The sequence below is a fragment of the Anas acuta genome, chromosome 12 (genome assembly GCF_963932015.1).
Source record: "Anas acuta chromosome 12, bAnaAcu1.1, whole genome shotgun sequence".
NCBI lineage: Eukaryota > Metazoa > Chordata > Aves > Anseriformes > Anatidae > Anas > Anas acuta.
The window spans coordinates 13585967-13604771 of NC_088990.1; the positions used below are offsets into that span (position 1 = coordinate 13585967).

The window sequence follows — 18805 nt, forward strand, 5'->3', positions numbered from 1 at the left end:
TCTGGAGAAATAACCCATCAAATTAATTATCAAATGGGCAATCAACAAATGGATGGAATTCATTGAGAATAAAACTTGAACTTCACAGATCTTTTCTTATACTTTCTGATTATTTGCAGGTAAATGAAATCGCATTTATAAACACCTTGGAAGCTCAGAACAAACGTCATGATGTGCTGAATAAATTAAAAGAATATGAACAACGTTTAAATGAATTGCAAGAAGAGCGTCAAAGAAGGCAAGAGGAAAAGCAAGCACGTGATGAAGCTGTTCAGGTATATCTGTAGTTGCAGGTTGACAAGGAAATATGCATTTGTTTCCAATTTTGGCTGTGCAGTCTTTGTTTCTTTGTCTTAAATCCATTGCTCAACTCAAGAGAGTATACTTGAGTGTGTTTCTGCCTTACTATGTTTCAGCACCAGGAGGGAGAAAAGTAAGTCTTCAGGATTTCCTTTAAAAAAAGAGTCTGCATAGCTAAGGTCATATGGATGAGTCATGCTTGTCTTAAACTTTTCTTTTTTTAAAAAAGTTACTCCATTATAAGAAAATCATGTTTTAGTAACCTGTGAAACTTTGAGAGAAAACAGAAAAATGTATCTTATATGCCTGTGATGTCATAATTTTCATACACTTTACAGAATCAGTGAAAACTATAACAGAAATGTCTTTGTGTTCCTGAAATCCTTGATTCTTTTGTTGTTGTTGTTAATTTGAATGTAAAAATTCCAATGCTAAATTTTCCCAACCTCAAACAGCCACTTGTTGGCACTATTCTCTGTGTTAGAATCCAAAACATGTTTTCTTATGTGAACTCTTCTGAGATCAACACAACTATAGTTGACCTGAGAACTGAGTTTGCTTCAGGGCTTATTATTTATCATTACCACCTGATTCTATCTTCTTGTTGAAAAATGTGACATGTTACTGACCTTATTTGTTCAGAAGCAAAAACAGACAGAAGGTACCCCAGAATTACTGAATTATTTTTTTTCCTGAACAAGAATCTGTTATTAAAAGCTCCTGGATTTCCAGGGATTGATTGTTACTGATGAAACGTACCTTTCATATGGTTTACCAAAAAGCCCGTTGCCCCAGGGACCCTGTTTTTTGTAGTTACTTATTCTAGAATGGAGCTTTTCTGGAGTTCATGGGTCTTGGGGTGTTTTTAATTCTTTCTCATCTCTGCCACAGTTCTGCTCCTTTCTTAGGTTACATAGGCATTAGGCTATACTGTAGTTGAACAAGCACTTCAGACAAGCTTTCAGTACTAAATTCTATTTATCACCAAACTTACCTGCCCACATACTTTCTGCCATACCAAGGATTAAGCTAGTGCTTCCTGCTATGCTTTTTCCATACACGTGTTGTGAAACAATTAAGCAAAGCCCTAAATGTAAAGGTATGCTGTATCTACCCCTGCTGTCCTCCTCACAGGAGAGCTTTTCCTTCACTGTTGTGGATCTGGACCCATTCCTGGTATAACAACTTATTTAGCAGTGAGTATAAATATGAACAAATAATTCCACTTAAGTGCAAGTAAACTGAAAAACTGGAGTTGGACTTGATGATCCTTATGGGTCCCTTCCAACTCGGGATATTCTATGATTCTGTGAAAATGGATCATATGAGTTCTTGAGCCATAAGTATGAATTTAATTATAGGAAAAAAAATCAAACCCCATCAGACATAAACGTAAACTACTTTGTAAACGTAACTTTGTAAACATAACAAACTAGTTGTAAATGTAACTACTTTGAATGTACTGTAACAGTGAGGGACTTCACTATACATACAACTACATCATTTAGAATCACAACGGTTCTAAAAATTGTCTTGTGTCAGTACCTATGGAGCCTAGCCTGCTTCTGCTGATTTGCCTGAACGGTGTCTTTGACAGCCTCAGGTATTTCACAGATCTATTCAGTAAAACCTAGTTGCTTCTTTTTGGCACCAAATTCTGCAGGTTCACACCTCTAAACCCATTCTTCCATCAGCCTTATTTTAATTTTTTAATTACAGGATCTATTACAGGGGTTTTTTGTTGTTGTTGTTTTTTCCATCCACATTTTACATGCTTTTCTGTTGAGTGACACTGGTACCTAATTTAAAAAGTGCAAGCCATTCTGGTCCATTTTCAAATGCAACCTTAAAGGTCTTTGTAAGGAATGTTCAGCACAAATGGCATTTGTTTTTTATGATGCACTGGGTGTATCCTATAGAACAGTTTGTATTCTTGCCTGTTTTAATAGTATGGTTGTAAAGTGTGCTCTATCTTGTCTTATTTGTTTTATTAAGATGGAAATTAATGTATTCATGCAATGCTGTTAGTGAAACTTTACACTGGGAAAAGTATGGTTACTGTGAAAGCCACAGTTTTGATAATCAATTTTCAAGCTGTACTGCCTGTGAAAATCAATACTGTGCAGTTAGCATCGTTAACATAAAATGCTTTGCATGACACAAAAATGTTCAATTATTTTTGTAGTTCTTCATTTCTTGACGAAAATGAAATATAAGGTTAATGTGTTCTTCTTTTTATGTCTAAATTTTTGTAAAGCTAATATTTAAAGAGTACAGGGCTCTCATCTAATCATGTAAAAGCATTTATCATTCCAGCAAATTTTGCTTTGTGTTAATGAAACCTCATACTGTTGCCTTAAAGGAAGATAGCTTTTTGCTGGAACAGTGATGAGTATTTACAGTGCTGGAGATGATGCAAGAAGTATATATTTAAAATAGATTGAAGTGTCTGTTTTTTATTTAATCTGTCATACAAAAGACTAATTTTACTGTAAGATGAGAATTTGAATAACATGTAAAATATTCATCTCTCTCCAGACTGTTCAGCTAACTCGAGTAGTCGTATTTCCTTTCAGTAGCACTCAACTAACTCAATATGCCTACTCATAAATGTCTTAGAGTATGAGTTTTCAAATGTACTTTTTTTTTTCTTTTTTTTTTTTTTTTACATTTGTTGCTGTTTCAAATAGTCATTCTGTCAGGTTCACAATACCATGCATGACTTCAGAACTCTAAGTCTGGAAAAAAGTAAAAATTGAGCAGTGGGAGAATTGCATGTTCAATGATAGAACAAAAATATACTGCAAAAATCCATTTTATTTTATAACAACATTTGAATAATATTTAAATCATTGTTTAAATAGTCATGATTTAAGTATTAATATTCTATGGGAGCGTATTTTGTTTCTGTGTCACATATATCCTTGTAGATGTTCAAAATATTTTTCAGATACTCTCATTGATCAGTTTGGTGGACTTCCAGTGGACAGTCATCTTCAGTCTGAGCAAAATATACGGCCAGTTAATATGTAGCTTAGTTCATGCAACTGTGCTTCAGTGTATGTTCAAACTTGTGAATATACTTATATTTGCAAAAGATAAGTTAGAATTTATTTTTCTTCAACCAGGAGCGCAAAAGAGCCCTGGAAGCAGAACGGCAGGCCCGAGTTGAAGAGCTGCTGATGAAGAGGAAAGAACAAGAAGCACGGATTGAGCAGCAGAGGCAAGAGAAAGAAAAAGCACGGGAAGATGCAGCACGGGAAAGAGCAAGGTAACTTTGCCATAATTTTGTTGGGTCCCTGTCCTTCACTGCTACTCTTTCAGGCAGACTGCAGGTTCTCTATATTAACAACAGTGCCTTCTTCAGCCTACAGGCATAGTATTTTAAAAAGTAACGTTAATAGATGTTTTTGATGAATAGTTAGAAAGAAGAAATCAAGTGAGTATTCATAAATTTTGTAATAGATTTTTGTATTCCTTAGGTACATACGCAATATAACATCCTATGCTATATTTTATATTGTTAACATTACTTCATCTTAGTTTTATTGCTAACAAGACCTTTTAACAATTTGCCTTTTTCATATTTTAGTTTAGTTTTCAAAGGAAGCAAGATTAATGTTTTCATGTTCCCCATTTCCTCCATTCTCCAGTAACTTTTGGACTTACTGGCATCAATATGAGTTCACCTTTTCTGTAGACACCAGAGGCCACGTTTGTAAAGCATAAAGCCGGGAAATCAGGCTTCATTAATTCTGCTGCCTATGAACTACTTGCTTTATGTTTATGCCCATAATCAGAAGTTCACAAAGGGGTTTCCATATGGGCTCTTCTCTCTGTTTCAGTTGAGCTGAATGTTAGGTGCACAGAGAAAATGAAGCATATGGATTGTTGGGTTTAGGGGGTGGCACTGGGCTGTGTGTGCTCTGTGGCACCTAGTTTTCAGTTGCTTTGTATTTGCTACTGCAGTACTGTGCTTGCAGTTGTTTTTCTTTGCCAGATGCTGATTATATAGTGTTCTTTCTCTTTCCTTTATTTCTTTTTTCAATTTCTGGGAAAGAATAGGAAAGGATGTGTGTATGGTGCCTTATAATCCGGTGATTCTGGTACCTCAGAGTGGCCTCAGAGTCTTATGTCTCCTTAATAACAGTCTGAGATTTCTCTGATGTAGTACTGTTAGAGCAGGAGTCAAAGTGCAGTGTTTCAGAAGTTGAGTGAGAAGATGATCTTGAAAGGAAGCTGTCTGTACTGTCCCTTCTGTCTTTGTCTTCAACATAGTTTGTTGAAACCTCAGCAAGTATTATTTGTTTGGTTTGTTTTTTTGTTCGTTTTTCCTTCTGCTGAGATTTGACTCTTATCCCAAAGATTTGATACTTGCTTCAGTGAGTCATTTTTGAAATATCTGCTTAAAGTTTGTTCAGTATAAGCTTTATATAAATGTGCATCTGGTGGTGATTAAAGCATGTGTATGAAAGGGTTAGTTTATTTAAAACTGACTTTAAAACCCCTCTGCTCTTATGGTACATTAACTTGATTCCAGTAAGGTTTTAGATGTAATTTTTGAGTGTTTTATATTCCAGAGAATTGAAATCCCTAACACAGATTTTTTTTTTTCTTGTCGAGAGAAATCATAAAAGTGTAAAATGTAAGCTAATCGTGCTAAGTATGTGTTTCAGAAGGGCCTGGGCAAGAATAATATTGATGCTCTATAAATGGAAACTTGAGAATTTTGTTTCAAATATCATTGCATGCTTTGGATTAATGTCATTAATTTGTCATAGTTTGTAGGATTCAACAAGTATTTTAAAATGTATACTGAAAGAAATAACTAAAATAGGCTTTGGGTTTGGATCATGTTAGTTATGATTTGTTTTAGCTCATGGTGTGAGGGAGTAGTTCTTTAAAGGCAAAATCAAAGACTGTAGTTCAGTTTTTCTGTGTGTTCCTTGGGAGATTAGACAAAGTACACAATGCTTCTCATCTGTCATCTCTTCTCCCCCCTACCCACCCCCAACAACCGTGGTATTTGGAAGAGTTTGCCTAGTGTTTATATATAGTTAAACTTGTTTCCTTCCCTGTCGTCTTTCCTGTTGGCTTTTATATTTTGTGTTGGCGCTTTGCTGGTGATGGGAAGGAGGATTCCTAGAAGTGGAAAACTGATGTTTGAGGAATGATTCGGTTTTTGGGATGGGGATGTAGTGCAGAGAGGTACGGTGAACAAAACCAGTTCCTGACTCTTCAGTTTTGTACAGAAGATAACAGTATGATTTGCTATCCTTAGGTATCTAGAACATTTGGAAATGCAATGTTTTAGAGCATCAATTTAGGTATCAATCTTATTGATACCCGATATCATTTGGTGTTGGTCAAAGTTTTCTCTATATGTTTATATATTCAAACATTCAGTGATCATCATTTTTATAAAATACACTGCCCTTACTGCTGTATGTTTTTCTTTGATTTGCCATGGTACTCCTCCCCTTTGGTTCACTGAAAACAGTCGTTGACTGCAGAATACTAATGGTGGCAGGGCACAACATTCAAGATTATTTTGCAGTCTTACATTAACTCCCATTGTTCTTGGTTGCTCTAAAGCCTGTTCACAGGTACTGCTGCAAAGGTTCAAGTGCCTGCTTTTATTAAATTATCAAAAATAAAGCATCTGTATTCTGTGTTAACTAAAGTGCTTTCTGTTCTCTGTCTTTTCCACTAAGCCACCCTCAGGTTCATTTTTGGGGACGTTTGTTCTCCATTTCAAACATAACTTGTCAATATTAATGCATGTTTTATATTATTAAAATGTTCCCCCTATATTTGTTATCTTTTGGTTAGAGATCGAGAAGAGAGGTTGGCAGCTCTTACTGCAGCTCAACAAGAAGCCATGGAAGAACTGCAGAAGAAGATTCAGCTGAAGGTATAAAAACATACTATACTTGAAAAATAAATCAATAATGTAGAATTTCTGTAAAATAGTTTATGTATGTATGTTTTATTTAGTACAGATGTTACAGTATTCTGTGTCCCAAATTACATAACTTTACAATAGATTTTTATTCATACTTTTGCTTAAAAACAGGACCTTGCTGTATAATGTGCACTGTGTAATTTGGAAAGAACAGGACTGAGCTCTGTTGAATTACATTAATTTCAGAGCTTTAAATGTGAGAACAAATAAACTTCAACTTCCCTTGGAAAGTACACGTAATTTTGAGTTAAATCGTGAGGGAAATCAGTAATTAGGAACTCTCACACTGTTCAGTGAAGACTTGCCAGTCAGTCATGCAAGGTCCTGTCTAATGGTACTGAAACTGATGCCATCAAGAGCGTGGCATCTTCCATGGAGGGCTACAGTGATTTCATGAAAGAGGCATAAGGCCTTGTAGGTCAGGCATTCAGCTGTGGGGAACAAAGGTATCATAAATTTTGAAATGATCCACTATTTTTGAGAAAAGTAAACATTTCTGAAATGATAAATCATATTTGTAAGGTTCTGAGGTAGAGCTACATATTGAAGTCTCACGTTTTGTTAAGTTATCTAAATTTTTATTCTAGAATTGTTTGTGTACAAGTATTTTTTTCACTTGAATATTTTTATTACCTCTGATCCTGTTCTTATGATCTTAGGTACGTTTACTTCTGTTGTAAAATGCAGTTTTGACATTAAATACAGGCTTATGCCCCAGTCTCTGATCTTAAATAATAGTTAAAAATTTGCTCCGTTCTCTTGAGGGTTAAGTGTATGAGCCTCCTGAAAGAATCCAGGGAGCTGTACCTTGATAGGTGCACTTCTGGAGTGTTCAATTGAGAATAAAAACAGAATAAGTGAGATGTTACATATAACAAAAAAGATTTACCAAAGAGTTTGAAATAGGCGAATTTCTATGAAGTTCAATGAAATTGTCAGATTATGAATTTATGAATTGATAATCACCTATAAAACAAAAATAGTGCTGATTGATTTTTAAATCATAGCAGAATGTTAAATCTCTGATGTGTGATGACTTAATGCCTAACCCCAACTGGTAACTCACAGTATTTCTATGGACAGCTTAATACCTTTTGTTTCATACCATTTTTTTCTTTGCTTTTGTTACTTTGCATTCAGCATGATGAAAGTATTAGAAGACACATGGAACAAATTGAACAAAGAAAAGAGAAAGCAGCTGAATTAAGCAGTGGAAGACATGCTAATACTGATTATGCTCCTAAACTTACACCATATGAACGAAAAAAACAGTGCTCATTATGCAGTGTAATGGTAAGTTGAACAGAGGGGTTGCTCTCAGAATTGCAAGACTAGCCTAAGCCTTGGAGCTACAAATTATGCTTCATTCTCAGATGAGAGTACTGCATAAGTGCTGTGTCCTTGCTCTGCTCTTGAGAAACTGCATCTTAGCTTGGATTCTTCTGTCTATAAATTATGTGGTTTAGGGAAGATTTGAAATAATTGTAGAATCACAGGAAGAAAAGTGTGGACAGTACACAGTTGCTAGCTCTCTTTTCTAAGAAAAGCAAAAATTAGGGATCATCAAATGAAGCTGGTTAAAAGCTAGACATAAAGCAAGTTATAGAAACCAGGTACTTTGCTTGGCAGACCTTTCTTGAGATGTTTGGTCTCAACTGGGTGTCTCTTCTTGTGCTCCTGGCACGGTGAAGAGAGGGAGACGTGCAGTCACTGAGTAGGAAGGAGGGAGATCAGTTCATGTTGATAATTGTTTTTACTGACTTGCATAGGCCAGGCATTATTGAACAAAATCTTAGGTCTTAGCTAGGAAATTATATAAGCATTATTTCTCTTTAATTGCTACATTAATTAAGATTACACAGGATCACTTCAGGCAGTGCTGGAACAGAAACTGAGGGTTCAGCAGAGTGGAGTCTTGTACATTCACTTAACATGCCTTTCCGAATGAAAGCTCATTGTATGAAGTCAAATAGAAGTCAAAATGAGATGAGAAGCCAAGGAGTTTTTGTTTTTTTTTTTAAAGTCTCTTACTATACTGCAAATTGGCTGTCAAATCATTATGTAATTTAAAATAAAGATGTTTATGTGAATTAGGCTGAGGGATAAAGTTCTGTGCTTGAGCTCTGAAAACCCGAAAGTCTACTCCATTGGCAATCAGCTGGAATTCTTCATGGTTACATGAAGTAGAATGTGCTGCTTCGGGTTGTTTGTTTTTTTTTTATTTCTATTTGATTGTTTTTCAACAATTACTTAATTTACTGATGTAATTATTCTAAAACAGATTTTGTAATTGGAACTTGTAAAGTTTAGCCATAATCAGGCCATGAACAACATAAAACATAGTAGTTCTCTGGGTTATTCATCAGAGAGATCACAAAGTCTAGGATAGATGTTTTTAAATAGACACGGTTAACCCCCCCATCTCTCAGAATATAGAAATCCATTACAAAGAACTTTACTTGTGTATGTTTACAAGAAAAACGGTGTGATTTTGCTAAAGTTGAAATACAGAGCCATGTTTGAATCTTAGTGGTGTTTGTTCTAGTGTATTTTTGATTCATCTGTGCACTAAAAAAAAAAGGAAGGAAAAAAAAAGAAAAAGTACTGTTTATATTGCTTTTATGGATTTTTGAAATCCTGTCTATGTGCTTCATCTTTATGCCAATTTGTTGCTGGTATCACCATTTAAGCTGCAGCATTTGTATCACATCTTACGTTAAAACAAAACCTGTGGGTTAATACATAGGCAGCTATGCCAGCCTTTGAGTAGGAATTAATTGCTGTGAAGAAGTATAGACAGTTCGCGTTCTTAATGAGTAAAGCAACAGTGAAAATGGTGTGCTGAAATAACCTTAAAATAGTTCTTCAGAAATGAAAAAATGCATCATTTTTTCCTTATCAACATAGTTTGCTCCCTTAACTTGCTACTGGTGACAGGGTGTTTATTGCTCTCTTGTCAGTTAAGTGTTTTCAGGTGACCTTCAATAACAGTTAACAATCGTACAGGATCATAGAATCATTGAGTTTAGGAAAGACCTCCTAAGATCATCCAGTCCAACCATTAACCTAGCACTGCCGAGTCCACCGTGAAACCATGTCACTAAGCTTTACATCTACACATTTTTTGAAGACCTGCAGGGATAGTGACTCAACCACATCCCTGGGCAGCCTGTTCCAATGCTTCACAACCCTTTCAGTGAAGAAAGTTTTCGTAATATCCAACCTAAACCTCCCCTGGCCCAACTTGAGGCCATTTTCTCTTGTCCTACTGTTTGTTGCTTGGAAGAAGAGACTGGACCCACAACTTGCTACCACCTTCTTTGAGGTAGTTGTAGAGAGCAATATATAGTTAACCTGGTAGTTTTAACACATTTGTGATGAAATTCTATGTGACAAAATAAAAAACATTCTTTTTAGTAAAATAAATAAATACAATTGTAAAGATGTTAAAGGTAACTGATAGTACTTCCATTAGGTGGCAGATTCTGAACCTACTTCTGACAAATTAGTATATATTACATGTAAAATACTGCTATTTATAGATGATAGTATTATCAAGGGAGGAGAAAAGTCACTAATAATTCATTGTCATTACAGATTTCATCGGAAGTGTACCTATTTAGCCACATTAAAGGGAAAAAACACCAACAAGCTGTGAGAGAAAACAGTAGTATACAAGGACGGGAGCTTTCAGATGAAGAAGTGGTATGTTGTGTAATAACTTTTACTATTTCAATTTCTTTCTGGTTTTATAATGCCGTCCAGCTGAGTAGCCTAAGAAAGTCTTTAAAATTCTTATGAAGGAATGGAACTGTTTGTGTTAGCATGGGTTTAACAGTGCCTTTTTGAGTATAGTATACTAATGAAAATGAATGAAACAAACAGTGGATTCAAATACTAAAGGCAATTTCTGTTTGAAATAGACTGTGTATAAAACTGTGACTAATTGCTCTACTACTAATCCAAAGCTATTTTTCATATCACTGTATTTATCTTTTTGTCATAAAAGTCTGATGTGTTATGTTCCATGAGTGGTCTTTATTTTCATTCATTTTATACCTTTCCAAATAGTAAATATTCTTCACTGCTTTTAAATAAAACCCACTTCAGTAAAGCTGTAAAATAGCTTATCCATGAGGATGAACCTTCCAGGTACTAGAACAAATAGAAGTCTCCTTTAAACTCAAATGCTATTATTTATTATCTCACCTTGGCCACATCTAACTTGTTAGCATCTTGGACAATCCCATAGCTATTCCTTTCCCTTTATCTTTTGCTTCTTCCAAATAGCTTTTGAGGAGGAAGTAAAGAATCTCGCACTGTCTTTTTGCAGCAGGTTTCCAACCATTCAGATATTACTGCTCAGTACTTAAAGTACTTGCTGTCTTGTTCTTTACTGCACGGTTCTTGTTACTATTTTCCTAGAGAAATATTCTCTTTACAGCTCATCACTGCCACAAGTACCTTCTTTTCTTTTTCAAAAAGCTTTGGAAAGTTAAATCACTGAGGTACTGAAATCCCTAGGGGCAGTTATCACTGGAAAAATGGAAAGCCTCTGTGGAGTTGGCATTTTGCCTATCCCTTCCTAACTTCAGTGAAAGTACATACTTCTCTGTTTTTCTGCTCTTTTAGAGTGGTTAGTGGAATTTCTTTTGTTTTGAATTTGATTTTAGGTACTGGGTTTATCTAGTTGGACATAAGGGAGAAGCCTTCATACTGCATCTAGCTTCCTAGAAATAAATGTAAGCTGTGAGATTTCCCAGAATTCTTTCATGTCTATGCATGCACCAAGGAGTGGACAATTGGTAACACTGAGGTTTCATGTAGCTACCTAGTCTTTATTTGTATCTAGCTAACCACTTCTGAGTGGTTCTTACTGTTCCACTGCCTCAGATGAATATGGAAGAAAAAGGCGAACTTTTTCTTTGTTCTGAGGGTAGTTATATGCAATTTGCAAGATTAGATTTGGCAGCTTAACACTTCTGTCTTCTAGAAACAGGGATCATCTTATAACAGCTGCATTTGTCCCAGTTGGTGAAAAAAGAAATTCCACTAGAGGGCACAGATATCTCGATTTTTGTCGTGTCCAACACCATATGCTTAAATCCGCTGCTTTTTCAGCAATGTGAGCTTGAGATCAAGATGAAGGTTCAGCATATGAGACTTTTCGAATGAGTTCTTAGTGCAGGAGTAAAAGGAGAGAACGGTTTAACTGAATGAACAGTCTGACAATTACAGAAGCAGATTTTAAATAGCCTTAATCTAGTTGGTGTGTAGTATTTGACATACTGGCAACATAACAATACTTCCATTCTTTTGTATATATATATGTGTGTATGTATGTATGTATATTTTAATTTGTATCTGTGTTTTAAATTGTCTGAGTATACAATTCTGAACTGTATTGTAATCTGACATTTCCCTGGCCTGACGCCCACCCCAGTTTTCTCTTTTCAAGGAACAGAAGTAAGACATGCATGCTAGAGGTTTGGTTACTGTAAAGTAGAAAAGCTATTTTATTTCTCAGAGCAATCTGCTTTGTGTACCTTTTTATTCAGCATGTGCAGTTAATATCAGACTTTTGTCTCCTCCACAAGTAAAAGCACTCAGTAACTTTATGTAAGTTTTGAAGTACATTAAAACAAATTTCAAGAGTATCATGTAGAAGTAAAACTGCAGTCCAGTGAAGCACTGTAATATATTTGGTTAGTTATTCATCACTGTTTTCAGTTTTTTAATCAGTGAAGATATCTGTAGTGAGAACACACTTGTACTTAAAGTTATTGCTTGTCATCTGTGATGTCTTTCGATTATATACGTCTTGTCTGTGACCCTTCTTCTTTGACATAAAAGATTTTATTTATGTCACCTTTGACCTAATAAAATTTCACCTTTAACCTTATGCACTTGACACCTCAGATAACTTACTCTTGATCTTTGACTCATTTTGTTTTAAGCTTGTTAAGCATAATAGGTAGCTGCCTAGAAAGAAATATTCTTTTATTGTAATCTGGCCATAGAATTTCTTCATTATTGCTTGAAGGAAATTAAATGTATTTGTTTTGTCCATATCTGTAATGCAGAAGGTAAGATTTAAATAGCTCCTTAAGACTTTGGGAGCTGATTTAAGTGCCTGCTTGTACAATACATGTATGCTTTGGTACGGTAAGGGGTTTTGTTGGTTGATTTGTCTGTAAGCAAAAAGTTAAAAGTCACAGTACTGACACTTTTTTTTTCTAGGCCAGGTGGGTGCTAATTAGTTAATCTTGCCAGTTTAAAAAATAAAATAAAATTATATTCTAGATTTTTTTCCTTTGCTATTATCTGTAGGTTCTTTAACAATTTCAGAGATAAAAGTATGCTTTATACTGTAGCAATTTTTCCTGTTCTGGAATTAAGCATATATTGTGCAAGTACTGACAGGTAGTATTAGTTCTTAACCAATAAGATGAATTCACGTGTAAATGTGATTTGTTCGGTGAAATGTGGAAAATAGTTTTGTTATGAATGGAGATACTAAAAATATGAAGTCGTTTCTACGACTGTGTGACAGCTTTATTTTATCTCTGCTTTTGGGACTTTCTTCTTTTGGGGATTTATCAGTCTCCAGCTGAAAAGGATTGAGATTTCTCTCAGAGCAAAATTCTGTTGCTTTTGAAACTGTGTTTATCACATGAAAGCAAATTAACTTCTATTCACTTTTTTTTTAACTTTTAATTTTAGTTCAGTCTCGTATAAATACATACATTAAGGTAGCTGGTAAAGCTCTTTCAACAAGGTAGGATTTGTCTTTCCTTTGTTACGCTGCTGAAATCTGCAGTGCTGTCATTGCCCCGTGTCATTTCACCATTATCTTCAGGGCGGTAACAATGTCCTGCCTACATTCCCGCTCTGTGTAGTCTTTGGCCCGCTTAAATGCAGCTTTTGTTCCACCAAACTTACAGCTTCACCTTCTTTTTACACTGCTTTTTTTCTATCCTATTGATTTCCTGCTCCCTGCCTTACCATTCATATTACTCGCAGAATATGTGAACCGTGTGTGCAGTTTGGTTTCATCGATGGCACTGGAATCAAGCTATGACTAATTTTTTTTGCTGAATCAGAGCCTGTGGGAGACACTGGGCTTTTCATACAAAGGCCACTAACATGACTTGAAACAGTGCCCACTCAAAAAGCCGTAGAACAACATACACTACCTGATCAGACTGAGGAGTAGGTCTCTTCGGGGACCTTCTGTGCTTTGCTCCCACCTGTAGCTTTTAAAGGATTCATTTTTATGTTCCTCTTTACTTTTTTTTCCTTATCTGTCTTGTCTATCCTAGTTTGCTTTGAGAAGTACTCCTAACAGTAATCCTAGCTTCCTTCTTTGAACTGTTATCCTATCTCTTGTCTCTATCTCCTGTCATTTAAATAGCATGGTTTTAGGCGACATTTAGAGTATAAATCATGTAATTCCATGCAGTCTATGAATGTTTCTAATAAGTGAAGGGTACTTCTAAAAACCAAACAAAATAGGTAACTGGCAGGGGTTTGGTTAATTTGTATAAGGTGAATGCTGGAGTTTAATGGAGGAATATTAACGAATTTGTGTTTGCATATGTGAAAAATGTGTGCTTTTATTTATCAGGGAGGAAAACTAACTGTTTTACCATGATAAGGATGAAATAAAGAACTTCTTAGAGATCAGGTCAAATAAAAATAGAATCCTGTGATGGAGAGAAGCAGTTGTCTGAAGATTGACAGTGTTAAAATGTGAGGGTTTATAGAAAGGCATGGCTGGTGGAGCCCACCCACATACCTTTTAAGAAAAAATCAGCCCGATGGACTACAGCTTGCTGTGCTGTGTGGGTTGTCAGGCTGGCTGGGGTTGCAGTGCAAAAGATTTCTGGCATAGGTCTGTCTAGATTGTAGTGGGGTCTGATTTACAATGTGCCGAACTGCTCTGGCGCGTTCCCCTGGTACGGACACTGTTACACTGGCAAGGTTGTTCTTCTGCCAGGATGTGGTGAGAGGCTGCCTGGAAAAGCAGAACTGTGCTGGTTCGAGTTCTGTTGCAGCCATGTAAGGTTTATAGCTAGTGCAGCACACCAGCCGAGTTGATGTTGTAGTTTTCATTCCTAAAAGCTTTTTGGGGGTGTGGGGTTGTTTTTCTTTAAGGAGTCAAGCTGTTTTCTCAAAGTTGTATGCTGCTTCCAGTATTTTTTACAGAAGAAATTACTGAAGGAAAGAGATGTGGGAGTGTTTTCATGCCTGACCTTTCCTCTTTTTCTGCTGTATTTAAAAGGGATTTTCTTGTCTAGAGAATGTGTGATGCCTGGACTTTGCTGTTTTTTTAACCTTTAGGTTTTTGTTAAAAATTAAATTATCCGTCTTTGTTTTATTGCTTCAGCCTTAATGTTAACGGGAAAAATGCTTTTCATTTTTATTTCTGAATCAGTGCTTTCCACTTTTTATACAAATGAACAGTGCTGTCCTATGAATTCCTTGTCTAACTTTTCCAAAAGATACAATTAAGCAAAATGGAAAAAGATAGCAGTAAAGATGACCAATTTTTTCATTTAATCTAATAGAGGGGTTTGGTGTAGTTATTGCTGTGGGTCTGTGGTCTTTCAAAATTGTTATATAAGATTAATATATCTTTTTTTCCTCTTGAACTTTCACATGTATGTTAAATGTCAGCTTGAATTGTGTTGCTAAGCGTGTTTTTAGCTATCTTAATACTTAGTTTCACTTAAGCTAATGAAAGTTCTCAGCATTCAGCTTTAAGCTCTCCTGTCGTAGTTAATTACTCAAGGCTCTGGGCTAAGGCTTTCATGTGGCTCTGATTTTTTCAGCTATGAGCTCTGTGTGCCGAAGGTGTGCAGCTTGGATCTTACTTTGCCGTGTATTTGCACTCCAGTCTCTTTCAAACATCTGTTATGACTTCAGTGATCAGATACCAACACTGCGATACAAGGGGGTGACCTTGACTCAGATGTGGTGGTATAGCATACTTAACTAATTTCTGAGTAATGCAGTGGTACCTACACCTTGATCAAATACTGAACAGGATTCCTGTTTCTTTTACCTGCAGAGTTAATATAGGCTCCATTGCAAATGCACACTTTTTTGGCATCTGATTATAGTTTTCCAGCCACCATTTATTACTGTTTCATTTTTTTTTCTTTGAGGGGATAAAACTCATGACAGTTGCAGTGCTGGGTATTCCATCCAGTGCAAAGGTTGTAAGAGGAGCCTTCACAGAGACACCGGAGAACAGTGCTCTGGAGGATGCGTTTGCAGTCACATATACTAGAGGGAAGCAGCAGGTGCAAGCTCTGAAAAGCTCAGTGCACAGGGTGCTGTTACAATTAATCTAGACAAGATATTTCCAAAACTTTGTTTACAGTAGCCCATTTGTCTTCTCTGTTGCTCAGCAGAAACAAAGTGCAGATCACCTACAAGTGAAACCTGCCCAGACCAGTATAGCCTCATGTTCTCTTTTCTTTTCTCCTCTCCTGAGGAAGGGAAGATTTTTAGAGGGTTTGTATGTGGCTAGAGGAATGGAATTAGGCCAAGCATCTGTGGTTCAAATTTGTTTATGGACCTTTCATACCTGTTGGATAACTGGAGTCCATTCAATACAGGATCTCTTGGGCTTCATAATTCTGTCATGGATGCATTTGCCTATAAGAAGCTGTCGTGATTTGTCAGGGAATTAGGAAGTTCTATCCATGATGCAGCTTGCAGATCTCTCAGTACTCCATACAGCGACTAGCTTTTTGTACTTTCAGCAGCAACAGCTTCTTGCATTTAATATATTATGAAGCGGTGTTTTTCTTGGCAAAAATCTACATGATTAATTGTTTATTGGCTGTGTTAGATCATTGCCAACAGCTGCACCCTTCCTCCTTTTGGCTTTGATATCTCGAATGTTCACAGCCAGCAAAAAAAACTACTGCTGGCAAGGCCAACTGTACTCCCATTTCCCTTTTCTCTTGCTTGCCCTTGCAGCCAGGTGACAGCATCAGTGCCTTCCAGCTTTCTGCCATGCTTTTCATGTCCAGTGAGCAGAATTCTTCCCTCTCTTGGAAGAAACAGCTTTATTTTGCCTTCTGCTCCCACAGCTTGAAATAACAAGTAGAATGGTATTGAAAGTCACAAGGAATATCTGAACCTACTGTTCAGAACATTATTTCCTATATATTTTAATGTCAGGCTGTCATATCATTGAATTTATGGGCAAGTAGGTGACTAAAAGTACAGTCAGTGTGAACAGTAAGAATAGTATTTACTTTGGACACACTAAAAAAGTAGTCCCTTATTTTTTAAAAAATAAATATTTTTAAACTGTAGAAGTGAGTGGGGAAAAAAAAAACTTTCATAGTGAAAGGTCAGTCTTAAGTTTTGAATGTATAAAAAAAAGTTTTTTAATGCTCTATATGATTTTTATATTTTTTTTTTTAATGCTCTACAAAGCTGGTGAAGGGCCTGGAGCACAAGTCCTGTGAGGAGCAGCTGAGGGAACTGGCATTGTTTGGTCTGGAGAAGGCTCAGGGGAGACTTCATTGCTCTCTACAATTATTTGCTCTCCTGTTTCTCTTCCTGAAAGGAAGCTGTGGGGAGCCAAGGGTCGGCCTCTTCTCACAGATAAACAGTGATAGGGCTAGAGGGAATGGCCTCGAGTTGTGCCAGGTTCAGGTTGGAAATGAGGAAACATTTCTTCTCAGAAAGAGCAGACAGGCGTTGGGACCATCCCTGGGGGTGTTCAAGGAAAGGTTGGATGTGGTGCTTAGGGACGTGGTTTAGTGGGTGATATTGATGGTAAGGGGATGGTTGGGCCTCTGATGATCTTGGAGGGCTTTTCTGACCTTAACGGTTCTGTGATTCTATACTGATCATCTAAAACACATTCTAATATAGAAATGGAGTGAATAATTAAAATACTGATTTTGAGAAAATGTTGGAATATCTATTAATTTTTGTATGTGTTTCTGTGCATACAAAGCACTTGTCTTAATTCTTATGAATGGTAACAGGTAAATACCTTCCTTATTTTGAATCTTTCCTGTATTTGGGTTTGTATCATCACTTGTATTATAACAATATTTGATCTCAAACAATTATATTTCAGCATTAATGACTGTCATAGGCTATAACATTGAAGATTTGAATTTTGCATTTGATATAACTCAGCATCTGTTTTCTATATTAAATACTGTCCTAAGCTGTGAGGAAAAAAATGAGACTATTGAGGAGTTTTGTTGAAGCATGTAATAAAATCGTGAAAAAATATTCCTGTGGTAACGTGATTTAGAATTGAACCTTTAAAAATTTCCTCACAATTTGGCAAATACATCTTTTAAGTGATTATATACAAGTAAGAAACTGTTCTTCCTGGCACTGGTAATAAATATCAAAAACCTTTTAAAATTATATTCTGCAGTTACAGAAAACTGTTTATTTTGAAACAGGTAAAGAAACTCTGCGAGTTAATCCGAAAGATATATATGGGCTTCAGAATAGTTGCTTATAGATGTGATAGAATATATGCCTTATGTAGCTTACAGTTGTACAAAATACTCAGCTTGCTGTTGTCTTTTTCATTGAAGTGGTAAATGAATGACATCAATTAAGATGTGATCTAAGTTACTGCAAGTATTTCTTAATAATCTTCCTCATTTGTATTATTTTATTATTGATATGAGAGGAAAACCAAAAAGTGCTGGGAAGTTCTGAAGATCGAATTTCAATAAATAGCTAGTGTCAGATATTTTTCGAGTTGCCTTGGTCTGCAGAAATGGGTTAGAAAACTTACAAGAATGCCTTTTCTTTCCAAACTTGTGAATTCAAGGTTGGAAAGAATACAAAAATAATATGAATAACTAGTCTTAGGGTATTCTGTCACTTCAGCTTCAGTCCTGGCCAGGACCCAGAAATGCAGATGGGAATGAGAATGAAAAGAAATAGAGAAAAAAAAATAAACTTTTCAGATTTTAAGAAGGTCATTTTGGCTCATTTTTTGGGGAGGTAGAAGTCCAATAGCCAAATGGGTTTACCACTTATATGAATTGGTTAGCTGACACAAAACGGCAACATAGCTAATGAAGCACTGGGTCATTTTTCATATAAAATGGGCTGTACGTTGGAAGGGTCAGGCTTTGACATGTGTGTTGCTGTACAGCAAGATCTAACTGCAGTGCTAGTTTGTGGTAGCATAGGTCCCTCCAGAGCTTACAGAAACCAGCAGAAAATACATGATATACTGTCTGATGATCCTGGCAACTCCTGTCCATGCCTGACTAGCTTCAGATGGGAGGATTTTCAGCGTTTTCTTTCCCTGGCTGCTACTGCTACATATTAGGGAGAATATTGTGCTTCATGAGAGCTACCGTGGAGCAATGTGTGCTCAAGAGAATACAGGATCTTAATTTATGACTGCCCTACAGCAACAAATGCCAGACTGTCATTTTTTCTCAGCTTGAGCAAATCCAGATGGCTTACTATAATATTGTCCTACCTACACAATCTCATCCTTGGCAGAATTCATAAGATGACAAG

At 36.2% G+C, this 18805-nt stretch overlaps 1 protein-coding gene across 5 annotated transcripts in view; it reads left to right on the forward strand.

Annotated features, from left to right (window-relative positions):
- SCAPER (S-phase cyclin A associated protein in the ER) overlaps nucleotides 1-18805 on the forward strand; it is a 160228-nt gene that overhangs the window by 45778 nt on the left and 95645 nt on the right. For all 5 annotated transcript variants that reach the window (XM_068695860.1, XM_068695862.1, XM_068695863.1 and 2 more), the window contains 5 exons: nucleotides 120-275; nucleotides 3429-3571; nucleotides 6133-6214; nucleotides 7406-7558; nucleotides 9863-9970. In XM_068695860.1, the coding sequence (XP_068551961.1) occupies nucleotides 120-275; nucleotides 3429-3571; nucleotides 6133-6214; nucleotides 7406-7558; nucleotides 9863-9970 (642 nt within the window). The remainder of the gene's footprint in view (nucleotides 1-119; nucleotides 276-3428; nucleotides 3572-6132; nucleotides 6215-7405; nucleotides 7559-9862; nucleotides 9971-18805) is intronic.